The sequence below is a fragment of the Meles meles genome, chromosome 2 (genome assembly GCF_922984935.1).
Source record: "Meles meles chromosome 2, mMelMel3.1 paternal haplotype, whole genome shotgun sequence".
Lineage (NCBI taxonomy): Eukaryota > Metazoa > Chordata > Mammalia > Carnivora > Mustelidae > Meles > Meles meles.
Genome location: NC_060067.1, coordinates 49310332 through 49325394, shown reverse-complemented (window position 1 = coordinate 49325394; position 15063 = coordinate 49310332). Strand labels below are relative to the sequence as shown.

The following is a 15063-nucleotide window of genomic DNA, read 5'->3' as shown; positions in this document are numbered from 1 at the left end:
GTCCTACCATCCATATTCTGTCAGTCTCCTAAATTAGTCAGTTTACTATATAAACAGAAGTACTGGTTCCTCAAAGCCACCTTCCTGGGGATGACACGTGCATACCAAAATATTTTATATGTTCTTCATTAAACCATTCTGGGGCATCATCTTTAAAATAAAAAAAGGAAAAACTGAGGTGCCTGGGTGGCTCAGTCAGTTAAGCATCTCCCTTTGACTCAGGTCGTGGTCTCAGAGTACTGGGACAGAGCCCAGCATCACGCTCCTTGCTCAGCGGGGAGACTGTTTCTCCCTCTGCCCCTCACCCTGCTCTCATGCTCCCTCTCTAATAAATAAAATCTTTCAAAAATAAAAATAAAATAAAATGAATAAAGCTGAAACATTTTAGTTATAGCTCTTTCTCCACTGACTGATTACTACAATACTGTCTTCTCAAGAATGTATTTGCAATTTCAGCACTCTGTTTTTTAAGAGAAAATATGAGGCTCTGAAGTCACACTGAACTAAACGGGCCATTTTGTAGCTACGGGACCTAGGGCTAGTCACTTAATCCTTCAGAGTTTGTTTCTTCGTTTGCAGAAAGGAAATAAATAATAATACACCTTAAATTGTTAGGATTAAGCTAATAAACTTTAAAAGTCTAGCAGAATGCCTGACAAATGGTGGGTACTCAACAAATGGCATTACTAATGGCATATTACTAAGAAGAACTATGGAGATGAATTAAAGCTAACTATAATTTTTTTTTAGAATGTCATCAACAGCACCTCTCACTCAAGAAGACTCAAGTATTTCCTTGGCTTAAAGCCACAGTGCCACCACCTCATTTTGTGAGGGCCAATTTGGGAACATTAAAACATTGAAGTACAGTTTTTTTCCTTTTAAGAAATGCTAATTTTAGAAGTTAATACAGTATCTGCAACAATACAGTAACTATTTAAATATCACTCACCCATCTTAAAGTGTTATTTTCTGATTAAAGTTTCAGTAAAATCACCTCACAAATTAAAAGTGATGGCAAAGTAGAGCATGCTTTCAAAAGAATTGAGGCTGCTAAAAATTAAAGAGGAAAAGGGAAAAGGGAAATAAAAATAAATCACTGAAATAAAATGTTTTCAAGAATTCCAGTATAGAAGGTGCCTGGGAGGCTCAGTTGGTTAGGTGTCTGCCTTCCATTCAGGTCATGATCCCAGAGTCCTGGGATCAAGCCCTGCATTGGGCTCCCTGCTCAGCCAGAAGTCTGCCTCTCCCTCTGACTTTCCCCCTTCTTGTGCTCTCTCTCTCTCTCTCAAATGAATTAATAAATCTTAAAAAAAAAAAAAAAAAAGATTTCCAGTGTAGAAAATTATACAACCTTTCTTGGCTACCATTCACATTGGAAATAATCTAGTCTAGAATTATGACAGAGGGGTGCCTGGGTGGCTCAGTGGGTTAAGCCTCTGCCTTCAGCTCAGGTCATGATCTCAGGGTCCTGGGATCAAGCCCTGCATCAGGCTCTCTGCTCAGTGGTGAGCCTGCTTCCCCTCTTCTCTCTCTGCCTGCATCTCTGCCTACTTGTGATCTGTGTCAAGTAAATAAATAAAAATCTTTAAAAAAATAGAATTGTGATGGAAAAGTTCCTTAAAAAGTTAAGGAATAATGGAAAAGGATATGAAAGTAATGATAAATAGTCTTCCTCTGGCATAACATGCCTACTAGCCACTCTACCTGCGGACTTATGTTATATAAACTAACCATTTCCTCACTGGTTAGCTGAACTTGAGTTGGGCTTCTGTTACCTGCAACCAGTTGTGCCCTGATACAACCTTTGAATAAAGAACTTAAGCAAATCAGCTAATACTATCATATAAACTACATTTATATGAGAAATGATACTAGTATACTCCAAATTTTTTTTTTTTTTTTTTTACCAGCTAGGACCTACTGGGCTAAGGAGCATTCACCACTGCACTGGAGAAGGCCACAGATAATCTGTGAATAAGTCTTCCCCAGGTAACACAAACCACATGTGTGTTAAAACTGAGTATGTGATTAACACCATTATGTACATAAATTATATAACTCACACCATACATGGATAATAGCTATCCACATCTTAATACAAGTAATTAACCACGCTAAATAAATATAATATTTCATTTATTCATCCAATTTTTTCAGGAACCAGTCACTGAATATCAATTATGTACCAGATTCTGTCTTAAGTACTGAAGACATAACAGTGAACAAAACAAAGTCCTTTCTCTAACAGAATCTTAATTCTAGTTATTACCAATAAGTAAACAATAAAAAAAAATAAACATCATATCAAATGGTGATGCGTGCTATGGAGAAAAAGAACAAGAGGCCATCAATTTTAAGAAGCACCCAAATTTTCCATACTACTAGGTAAGAAAAAACATTGTCAATTAACACTACAAGACACCACTGATTCTAAGACACCCCAATTTTAGAGATGTTATAATGTGGAAAATGTGTACTTCAGAATAAATGAGTATGATATAAAATAGGAAAAGGGAGTCAGAAAATGCAGGCAAAAAAAAGGAACCTGAAATTTTAGATAGGGTGTCTGAGAGAGGTAAAAAGCCATGCAGCTCTCTGGAAGAGGAATCCAGTGAGAGGAAGGAACAAGAGCAAAAGCAGGGCAGTGCGCACACACACGGCACAATGGACAGAAAAAATGTGCCCAGAGGCAGCGGGTCAGAGAGAGGGGGCAGTAGTAAATGAAATTGGAGAAGGTGCAGAGGCCTTAATACACAAAGCCTCACAAGCCATGGCTATGCCTCTAATTCTGAGCAGGACGGGATGCCCAGGAGTATTTTCAAAATAAGAATCTACAACAGGGGTAAAGTCAGTTAAGTATCTGACTCTAGGTATTGGCTCAGAGTGTGATCTCAGCGCCGTGGGATGGAGCCCTGTTCAGAGGAATCTGCTGAAGATTCTCTCTCCCTCTCGCTCTGCTCCTATCCCCCACATGCATTCTCTCTCTCTCTCTCACTAGAATACATAAATAAATCTTAAAAAAAAAAAAAAAAAAAAGACTCTATGGGTCACCTGGGTTGCTCAGTCTGTTAAGCATCTGATTTGGCTCAGGTAATGATCCCAGGGTCCAGGGAGGGAGGCCTGAGTTGGGCTCCCTGCTCAATGGGGAGTCTGCTTCTCCCTCTCTGTCCTCCCCCAGCTCGTGTTCTTTCTCTCTCTCTTTCCCTCAAAATAAATAAATTTTTTAAAAAAGAATCTAAAACAGATGACTAGGATCTGGTTGATGCTTAAAATAATAAAATCATAACTTTTTTTTAAAACCTGCCAACTTCATAGTTATACACTCAAATGTTTACAAATGAAGCCATTTTCACCCTAGGATAATAAGGTATAGTGATTCCTTAAATAAGGAATAAATCATCAACATAGTTTTAAAAATGCAATAATCCAGTATATTAGAAAAGCAACAATACTGGTAATGAAACAATCTCAGAAAGTTAAAAAAATAAGCTACTAAGTATTTCTATGTTGGTCCTGAGCAAAGCTATCAGTCCAATTACCAGCAAAGAAGAGTCACTTTTACCATATGGATATTAGATGCCAATTTCTAATGCTCCATGAAGTTGAAGATGCCACAGTCGATTTTACTATGTTAAGCAGTAAGAAAGACAAAGGAATAATCTTGTAATATATTAAAATCATTTTTCCCTGACATTATCTTTTTAAACTTACCTGCTGGATAAGGTGCATACACTTTGAAGACTGTACTCCGTATGCATTGTTGACTATATGTGGGATGCCATAATTAGCACAGATCAGAGCCAGTTCTTCTACTCTACAAACATAAATATTCAACAGAAAGACATATTCCTACTGTGCTTTTATAAATTACAGTGTGAAAATTTCTTTAATTCAATAGTTATTCTTAATGTGCACCAGAAAAGAAATGGGAAAACTGAAATTTCTACAGTGGTATTTTAGCATTTTCAGCAGCAGGCACTTTAGGATAAACCTAAAAAAGCTTTTAAATTAATATTACCAATAAATGAGAAAACGGGTATTTATAAAAATATGGATGGTAGCTTTTAAATCACTTTAAGATTTCCCATACAAAAAACAAGAAGCAAATTATAATGACCCCTTCACAAGGTGGTATGTTCATTTTTAAATGCTTTTGGTTGCTTATCATACTAAAGCTAATAGCTGCAAAATAATTAGCATGTCTTGAAATCTTAAGAAATCTTACATTTAACATCTCGTAAAGTAAAAAATACATTTTCAAGTAGACTTTAATGTATTAAAAAATACAGAACATTAAATGTTTCAGTACCAAAATAACATTTTCCAACAACTTGCAAACTAAAGGATCTTTTAAATAGCTGCTGGTTTAAAATTCACTCTTACTTTTTCATTTGACGTTCCTTATATTAAAACAATTTGAGAGTCTAACTCTACGCAAAGTAAGGTAATAAATTTCAATTAGAGTGTAATAAATGATATTCCCTTGCAAAACCAAATACTACTTATGACTGAGGCCATTTCTAATAGAAATGTCTTCACATGCTATGAAGCTAAAACTAAATCCTATGATTTAATAAAGCTACATTTTTTTAAAAAATGTTCTTTCTACAATACAAAGAATTGGGAAGCAAAGCATTTTTACTCAATAAAAGTTCTTTCCCATAAGGATGCATTTCAAATATATATTATATGGTTTTATTATTTATTTTTGCAAAATACATTTTCTTTTTTAGATGTTTATTACTATGTTCTTAAAGTACAGATAGGAATGACATTATTCTGTTCTTCTGTCAGAGGTTTTCAGTTTACTATTTCCTTAAGGTATTATGAATTAAAAAGTCATTTTATCATTCATTTTCATAAACCTCACAAACTGACAGAGGAACCTTTCTATTACTCAAATTAATCAAATGTTGTTTTTAAAAAACACAACTTTTCTGGGTACAAACAAGTATGTTCTTCATAAAAGTCACTTTTGTATGTTTGTGTTTTAATAAAAGCATTCCTTAATAATAAAGCTCTTTGAAAGTATCCTATAATAACATAAAGTACTATTTTAAGAAGGAAAAAAAATCACTTGTGAATTATTTTAAATATTCAGAATTGATCAAATCTGCTAGTATTTAGGGGGTGCATAAAGGTATTTAATGAAAGGCAAGGAGACAAAAAATATTCTCCATGTGGATCAAACTGTATTGTAACTTAGTGGCCAATTTAAGATGTCTGTCAGATAGAAGAAATGATATGCCTTTTTTTTTTTACATTTCCTTTGACTGATCTGGTCCCATAATATTCTGTCCAATTAACTGATAAAGACAATATATATATATACACCTATTCGAATTAAGACTATAAAGGAACAGGCTTAATGTAAAGAAATCAAAATATATTTTAAATTTAATAAAATCAGAAATTCAAACATATTAATAACTGTGCATCACTATTTTCCTAAAGTTTACTCTTGCCAGAAACATTCATTAGACAACAGAACTAAAAAGTGGCATATAAGAATTTGCTGATAAAAAACTTTTGTGATTTATTTCCAAAGGAGAGAACAATGTAAAATACTTAACTCTATACCAAGTACACTGTAAACATCTAAAAAAATCAAAATGAAACAAAACTAACCTCAAGCATAAATAATCTAACACAAATACCCATGTGCTATTTTTGGAAATGTGACTTATTTCTATCACATGAAAATTTTTCTCGATAGGAAAATCATCAATGACGAATGAATAGAGATGTTTATTTAATATTTCAATGCAAATTTAAAAACTGATTGGTAAGTAATACATAAACAAGTAAAGCATATGCAATATAATCTTAAAATAGAATTCAGAGTCACAAATGAAACAAGGTAAATTTTCAAGAGCATGGTCTTAACATGTCTCTTAAAACATGCCTATAAAATAATACACAGTAACATATATTCATTAATGCCAAATTGTGTGATTCCATGAATTAAATAAAACTAAAGTATAACTTGATCTTAAAAAATAGCCCAAAGTCAATATAGTTTTTAAAATTACTAGCACTTCTGTTCAAAATGTTAAAATGAAACAAAGAGTTGCTGTCGAAACTAGAAGTCTGTATTACTATACCCAAGCCTATTAAACTTTCAGAATTAAATTTGTGGACATCCTTTAGAAAAGTATGCTTTTATTTTCTTAAATATATGCATTCTTCTCAAAATGCAGAGACATCCACTGTGTACACTTAAGTGTACATGTGAGTTAATCTTGTAATTAAAAAATTCAAAGGGCAATAAATAATCCTAAAATTTCCTATTCAAAAAATCTGTTAATACTAATAGTTCTTATATAGGAAAACTAACTGTAAGATCAAAGAGATAGAGATAGCAATGAAAACAAGTAAATCCAACATTAGAAGCTTCTACTAAATAATGAGGAAAAGATGCAAAGAGATCAGAAACAGAAAAAAGCAAGAACACAGAGATGTTCTGTGTCTACACAGGTGATAAAGAGATCTCCACTTGGGATTAGTTGTTTTTCCTTCTTCTATATCAAATTTTTATTTTCCCAAACCACCAAGCTTTTTCTCCGCTAGTCCATTTACCTATTTACTGCCCAATGTTACTTAAGCATCTTTGAGAATCAGGGTATCTGCATTTTGTTTAAAAGACCCAATGAACACCTAAAGGACAATATTTGTAAATGATTTACCTATCAGGCACCCTTGGAGCAAAACAGGATGTAGTGGAATGAACACACAGAATGGAATCAGGCCCAAGTTCCTGGACTTTAGACTCCACTGCTTTCAGGTCTGTGCGCAGCTCGTCACCTTCTAAAACATTCTCTATCACCACAGGCTCAAAACCTAACCAAGTCAATCAGAAATCAAAAATGTTAGATAAACTAAAATAAGGGAAGATCCTGAAACTCTAGGAAGCAGTGCTATTCCACACAAGAACTCTAAATCTGGTCAGTGAACCCTCCCTGAGTAATAGAGAGATGGCTTGATATTGGTAGGACTCAAAAGCAGGCCAAAATAATGTGAAGGACTAGTAGACCACAAACAGGACCACAAATTTACTTAACACTCAGACAGGACTACAAAGACTAATTCCGGGAAGGAAAACAAATGTCAAATAAATACCTATAAAAGTAATAACACAGCCATTGATGACAAAAAGGATCATTTGGTATAATTCAACTTCAGACCCCAGGAAAGTAAATCCACTCATTCTCTGGCAACATTTCACTTTTTTTTTTTTAAGATTTTATTTATTTATTTAATTAAGAGAGACAGAGAGAGCAAGAGAGAGGGAACAGAGCAGGGGGAGTGGGAGTGAGAGAAGCAGGCTTCCCGCAGAGCAGGGAGCCCAATGTGGGGCTCAATCCCAGGACCCTGGCACCATGACCTGAGTAGAAGGCAGACACCTAACTGATTGAGTCACCCAGGCACTCCTGGCAACATTTCATTTTTTAAGTTCACTTTATTTCAGAGATGGACAAGAATAACAATATAATTTAAGTACTAAAACAAATCACAATCACCAACTTAATATTTTACTCCTAAAGAAAACGTAATGAACTTTAGTAGCTTACCGACCACTGACCCATCCCACAGGTTCACAAGGGCCTTCTACAATTTAAATATAAAAACTATTTCTCAATTTTCAATTGAATTAGTACACTTAACTAGCATATGATCAAAGGCTGCCCCAAATAATAACTGTGTTATCTTGTATGGTGAACATTTAGGTATCCATAAACTTCAAAAGTTGTATGTGCAATATACACACCAAACACTGCACAGAGCACTTAGATAACCAAATATTTTATAATGCTACTAAGTACTCAGGGTATAAGTAAAATCTAAGTGGTCAGAGTCTTACAAACTGGATAGAAAATAAACTTGGGAGATTTTACATATGAAGTTATTACGTAGCCACATCTTCAGTATTCCTAAATAGCAAATCTACAGCAGGCTGGACTTAGGCATTTAGGGGCTCTAAGAGACTTAGAAACCATTTACCTCAACCCACTCATTTCAAAGATAAGGGAGCCAAAGTTCAGGAAAATTTAGTGGCTTCCCCAAGGTCACACAGCAAATTAAAGCACAGTTATAAGCAAGTAGTTTTCTTCTGTGCTTAATAATCCATATCAAGTTGTCTGCATTCTATCTATAGAAATAAAAAAACCTGGCCACTATAAAATCATCAATTCTATCATACTGGCTCAGAGATGTCCAGGTTTTATATCTATACCTTCACAGCTTTCAAAACAAACAAAACTTAAATAAGTAGTGCTTCCTAGTGACAGCTTATTTTCTATTATCTTTCAAATTTTCTAGACCCAGCCCTATTTTTGCCTTCAAACATTTAAAATGCAAGTTTTTTTGGAGGATACAAGTATCTGGCTTCCTAAGAATATAGGCTATCCTAACAAAGGATAAACTGTACATTGTAGTACAAATCCTAATATCTTTTGGAAAAGTTTCCAATTTTTCATATGGCAATCTTTCCCATAAGTTTGGTAATTAGTTCTTTGGTTAACAGGATGTAAGTAAACAGACTTGACAACTTTATACTACTTAACATAAAACAGTCTATCTTTTTTTATCAATTTCTGTTATATGTCCTTATAATGAATCTCTTTAAATGGATTTCTTTAGGATTATTTATGCAGTTTAATTATAGGCCAATACAGTTTACTTCCTACAACAGACTGAGGCTATTCAAAATTAACCTTAAGTTCCCAAATTCATCTTGACTTAAGCAAGCTAAATACTAAAATACCAATGTAAAGTTTTTGCCTCTCCTATATGTAATGATGCCTGGATCCTGACACTTGGATTTATGGTAATAATTTATATGTATCCCATTTATGTATCTACAACCACCATTCCTGAAGCTCCTTAGTACCCTTTATGCTCCAGGGATTACTGCTGGGCATTTCATATGTCATCCTGCTCGATGCTCAAAACAATGTTCTGAGACAGATAATCATATTCCCATTTCAAAGAATAGGGATATATGATACAGCCATTCTACTTCGGAGTATAGACCCTAAAGAATTCAAAGCAGGGACTCAAACAGGTATTCCTGCACCCATGTTTACTCAGCATTATTCACAAGAGCCAAAAGGTGAAAGCAATCCAGGTATTAATCAACAAATGAATGAATGAACAAAATGCAAGATATAAATATATACAGACAAGTATTACTCTTAGAAAAGGAAAGAAATTCTGATACATGCTACAACATGGATGAACTTTAAAGATACTGTGCTATATGACAAAAGCCCAGTCTCAAAAGGACAAACAAATACACTATATTCCATTTATATGAAGGACCCAGAGTAGTCAAATTCATGGAAACACAAAGTAGAACCGTGATTTCTAGGAACTGGGGGTAGAAGGGAAGGAGGCGTTATTGTTTAATGGGTAGAGATCCAATTTAAGAGGATGGAAAAGTTCTAGATACGGTGTTACGTAATGACTGCACAACACTGTGAATGTATTTAATGACACAGAACCATAACCTTAAAAATGATTAAAATTGGGGCACCTGGGTGGCTCAGTTGGTTAAGCATCTGCCTTAGGCTCAGGTCATGATCTCAAGGTCCTGGGATGGAGATGGCATTGGGCTCCCTGCTAAGCAGGGAATCTGCTTCTCCCTCTCCCTCTGCCTCTCCCCCCTCCTCCTGCTCGCCTGTGCACTCTCTATCCCTCAAATGAATGAAATATTTTTTAAAATAAATAATCAAATTAAAATGATTAAACCAGTAAATCTTATTATGTATATTTTATTACAATAAAAAGGAGGAATAGGAACTCATTTAGTTTCTTTTTCATTCATCTACCTCTAAAAGGGTGAATTTTCTACATTATATATGTCACATTTCTTCTTTTACCTGCAGTGATCATGGATTTAAAGCAGGACTTCTGATCTATTCTCGGCCATATAATATACTTTGCCTTTGGTCTTTTATGTCGTAATGTTAAGAAACACAAGGTTAGACTCATACCAGTTGCCATGGGAACTACAAAGCAGTTGGTCACTGTAGGGACACCTACAAATAAGAAAAGGAGAAATTAGTTATTTCACTAAAAAACCAGCATCCTTCTTGAAGAAATGGTATAATTCTTCAATCAAATAGTAAGAGTTATAGACAGTGCTTCCTCTGTATTTGACCTCAGGAAGCTCACTGCCAAATTCATCCTCCAGGCTTATGGCTCTGATTTTCTACCTTTTCCTAAAGGATTTTTAAAAATATGTCTTTATGTCTTTTCAAGAGCCCTTTAGAACCTGTTTGGAAAGAGGCATTAACAAAAGATATAAAGCAAAGGTGGGTGTGGCTGGTCAGCCAAAATATTATGATTAATATAGTACATACCAGCCAACTTTAGGATGTCCAGGACCAAAGAATTGGTAATTTTGTTCAAAAGGCTAGAACCTGCAGCTTTTGGTTGCACAGCAGAAATATCACCCGATCGTCCAATTCCATGAATGAACCTAAGCAAAAAATGGGCCAACAACTGGACAAAAATATTCAGTGTTCTAAGTAATTCACCATATAAGTATACAGATACAATAATAAAAAAAAAACCACTAGAAGCAAAACTTGACTACTGCAGATATATTTCATAAACTACTAAAAATGTGAAAATATCCTAGTTAAACTGAAATCAATTATACTGCAGTAGTTAGTCTCCAAAGATGGCCACCATCAACTCCTTTCCTCCATATGCACACACACTATTGTCAACACCAAGAGATAGAATCAAATTCCTCTCCACTTGAATCTGAAATGGCCTTAGTGACTTGGTTTGGCCAGGAAGAATCTAGTGGAAATGATGCTCTGGAATTTCTGATCTAGGTCAAAGAAGACTTAAAGCTTCACCTGGCCTCTAGAAGGGCCTGCTCTTGAGGGAGCTCCCTCCTATAACCCAGATGCCATGCTGGGAGAAGCCCATGCCAGGTGCGAAGACCATCTGAGCTCCCAGCCGTCTAAGTCAGTCAACCTGGATAAATTGCCCCAGTTGACCTAATAACTAAACTCTCAGCCAACTTCTGACTACAACTGCATGAGAGACTGGAAGCAATTATCATACTGCTGAACCCAGTTAACCCAAAGAACTGTGAAAGACAATAATAAATTACTGTTTTAAGCCACCAAGTTTTCAAGTGGTTTGTTAGCAGCAATAGAAAACCAGAATATATGCAACATTAGATTCTCTTCTTTCTTTCATTTCCTTAGCCAGAGCAGTGGACTAAGTTCCAATGGGGATGAGCTGCTATTTCAAATACAGTCTTAATTTAAAAAATACTACAGGTGACCCTTGTGGGGGGATTAGGGGTGCCTGCGCAGTCAAAAATCCATGTATAACTTTGATTCCCCCAAAACTTAACTACTAATAGCCTACTATTGACTGGAAGCCTTACCAGTAACATAAAAAGTCAATTAGTACATATTTTGTATGTTATATGTATTGCATAGTGTTTTCTTACAATAAAACAAGTTAAAGAAAATGTTATTAAGAAGATCATAAGGAAGAGCAAATACATTTACAATACTGGCCTGCATTCATTGAAAAAAATCCACATGAACTGCACAGTTCAAACCCATATTATTCAAGGGTCAACTGTATATACTCCTTGAAAAATCAGTGTGCAAATCCACTCATTTTAAATTAGATGAAATTATACACATGAAAGATACATCTGAGTATTTTTCAAAATCAAAAATCTGTTTGTACTACTTATAGTAATATCAGAAATCCATCACACTGGGATTATCACAGAACACTGGTGTCATACTTCATCACTACTGAAACTTAACGTACAAAGCATTTTTTAACAAATATTATAAATCATGTTATCAGCCCATTTTAACCACGAATTTTTCAGCCAAGTTACAGATCATTATCATTAGTTCTAACTGCAATGGTTTTGATTGAAATAAAATTCCATTATGCTCAGAAAAATTTCATCACTGAAAATTTCAAGACAGGAGTTTTTAAAAGTTTACCTATATTTCACAGAAAAGTGGAAGAACAGAAAAATGATCATATATGGAAACACTACCAATTAAATGGTTAGCAGAATTGATGAAAAGCTTTCTAAAATATTGTAAAAGAAAAGTGACTTAATCTAAAGTTTAGCATACTGTTCCTACATCTACTGCAACAAAGCAAGTTATTTATAAAATAGGATTCGGTTTAGATACTGAAGAACATTTTAAAGTTCTACCTACATATCATTCTCTAAAGAAACGTGCAATACCAGAAAAGAAATATGGCAAACTATCAACAACCTTAACATAGTTTAAACTCTTACAACCAAACAGATTTATTATGTTAAATGCATAGGCAGTATCTTAAACACCCAGAACGTGACAGGATCACTAGAACCTTCTCCCAACTGTCCTGAAAAGCAACTACTCACACAAACTGTTTCCATCTCCCTGTTGCATCTGGTTTATATACCCATTTGAATAGGGAAGAAGTAGGTCACCAACAGATGTTTTATAATTTAACATTAGTATTAACACCATTGCTTTTAACCAAAACAAAACAAAAAAAAAAGCAAGAAAGAAAGGTTTTCTACTTTAAAAATATACCTGTAATGACGCCGAGCAACTAAGGCAGATGCCACTCTGCCTTCCCTTTCTCCCACACCACAATTGCCCAGGAAATTGTTGCTATCCATGACTGCAAGTTCATGCAAAAAAAGTTCAAGTGTACTTTCATCCCAACCATCCTCTGGACACTTGCCCTGGAAAAAAATAAAAAAGCTTATATTTCAGAAAATCATCCCCTAGAACTGTACTTCAATGAATTTTTTTAAACTTTGCAATGCGTATTTTGCCATGCTTTTTGCTTTCTAAACTTCAGACACAAATTCAGCACAAAGAAGAAACCTCGAAGAGGCAAAACATTTGTTACAGTGCATTACAATTATCTACAGATTCCCAGAAGGGATAATAAATGAATACGATGACATTTACTCGGGTTTAAAGTTACAGTAAGTTAAGGTAACTGAAAACCAATAAACTATCTTCAATGAGGATTCTTCAAACCAGACTGCTGAGACTAGGTCTTGTCAAAGTTGAGTGAAATTAAAATTCGGGTTACTGGCAGGAACGAGACCCGTGAGGTTCTGCAGCAGTTCTTGGTTAGAGTTAGTGTCCTGGTTTACAAACACAAAGCACTCCCCGAGTCCTTGGCATAGTGAAAGATAGAAGGTGCGAACTTCGCCCTCTTCGCAAACAAAACAGTAAAGCAACTGGGACTTCCCCCTCACTTCACGTCCCCACGTTAGGAAAAACAAGACTCAAAATCCGGACTCCCACAAGCTCCCTTAACTACACGTTCTGGGTTTCGCTGGTTTATGGTGAGGCTGAGAATTTGCTGAGAGCAGCAAGTCAGCACAGCGCACGGCAAGCTGCGAGACACTCCGGGCACAGGTCTCAACCGACAAACAGGCGCGGGTGGGCAGTACGCGGGACTAAAGGGGCGCTGGGCGGAGCCAGAGGCTCTGGGGGGCGCGGCAGCTGGGGAGGGACCCGACAGCTCGGTACCTTCTCCAGAAGCAGCCTTATGAGGTGCTCATGTGAGCGGCGGGCCTCACAGCCCTGCCGCACATAAGCCGGCGACACCAGCCGCTCGCCCGCCGCGAAGCTCTCGCGGTTCATTTTGTTGGTGGCGACAGTGATCAGCAAACACTCGACACACGCCTCACACACTAACTGAACCAGGATGCAACTCGCCGCCCGGACGGTACGGCAAGGCCTTGGGACAAAAATCTTGTCTCACTTACGCACATGCGCAAACTGCCCTAGTTTGTGCACGAGAAACCGTGGATTTGAGCATGCGCAGGGCTGTCCGTGCGTAAAACAAGTTTCAGAGAGTGTTCGTAAGACGGACTTGGAGGAAGACTTCTGCCCTTGTGCAGAGAGGCTGAGGAGAGTAAGGGAGAACGGAACTGTCTGGGCTTCTCTGGATAAAAGCTTCCGTACCTTGCTCTGTGTTCCAGCCCTGTTGAAGGGTGAGATTTGTGCAGTCTGTACCTCAGTCTTACTTACACCGTGTTTCTCATATTCCAGAACCTTTCCTCCTTACTTTCGTAGGTCTCCTTATTTGCCATTGCCTGACAGCCCGCTATGAAATAGCAGTGCCTCTGCAATAGGGAATTTTTACCCCCAATCACCCACCACCTGATTTTACTTTTTTCTTGTACCCCCCACGACCACATACCTATGGATGTAAATTTTCTAAAGGTACAGATTTGGTTTTCGTTGCTATACCCCTAAGCACCTAGAACAGTGCCCAGAATACAGTAGGGGCTAAAAACAAACAAACACACACACACACACACACACACACACACACACACACACAAAACATTGATGAATTGCTTTGACCCTTCAACAACCTAGCGCTCGATATGGGAGATACAGAAATGAAAAGGTGGGATCCCTGCCTTCAGTGTCCTTGCACTCGTCTCCTTAGGTGAGCCTACAGTAATTCCTGACATTGCTCTTGTTCAGTGGTGTGCTAGAGTCCGCTCGAACTGGTTCATACTTACTTTCCAAGAGCTGATTGTTAAATGTTCAGTAGTTTTATGGACTGGTTTTTCAATACGGCTGTTTTTTAACAGTGTTATGTAAGTTTACAGTAAAGTTAACTATATGAAAAGCAAATATGGTAACTACACAAACTTGTCACTTCCTTTTTCTACATTTTACTGTTACCTGTGCTTTTGAGATTATTTACATCTCTTGTATCTGAACAGTGGAAATAGGACATGATGGTGTACTGCTGCACATCTCTTTTCAACTCCCTTTCAAGCGGCATCATATTGTGAGCTTGAAATTGGCCATGGTGGGAGTATTTATATAATAAATACTCAACAAATGCTGCAAATGAGGCTCTGACCTTCCTGCCACTCCCCCAGGAATTAATTGTTTAACAAGTACCAACTCACTGCTGTTCCTACTAAGTGTTCCCAGGGTATCGATACCCACTATTTGTCAGCCTGGCACTTGTCAAATTGCATTTCAGTTGTTAATTTTCTGTTTTCCTCAACTA

The 15063-nt window shown here is 36.4% G+C and overlaps 1 protein-coding gene across 2 annotated transcripts in view; it reads right to left on the bottom strand.

Annotated features, from left to right (window-relative positions):
• The window catches only part of SEPSECS (Sep (O-phosphoserine) tRNA:Sec (selenocysteine) tRNA synthase), a 36341-nt gene extending 22599 nt beyond the window's left edge, over positions 1–13742 (bottom strand). Inside the window, exons 1-6 of one of the 2 annotated variants that reach the window (XM_045997512.1) lie at positions 13554–13742; positions 12594–12748; positions 10368–10486; positions 9885–10043; positions 6690–6843; positions 3715–3817 (exon numbers count right to left, since the gene is read on the bottom strand). In XM_045997512.1, the coding sequence (XP_045853468.1) occupies positions 3715–3817; positions 6690–6843; positions 9885–10043; positions 10368–10486; positions 12594–12748; positions 13554–13667 (804 nt within the window). In that variant the 5' untranslated portion in view covers positions 13668–13742. Of the gene's footprint in view, positions 1–3714; positions 3818–6689; positions 6844–9884; positions 10044–10367; positions 10487–12593; positions 12749–13107; positions 13465–13553 lie in introns of those variants that run through there. The other variant, XM_045997513.1, reaches the window with a different exon arrangement.
• Positions 13743–15063: the final 1321 nt, after the last annotated feature.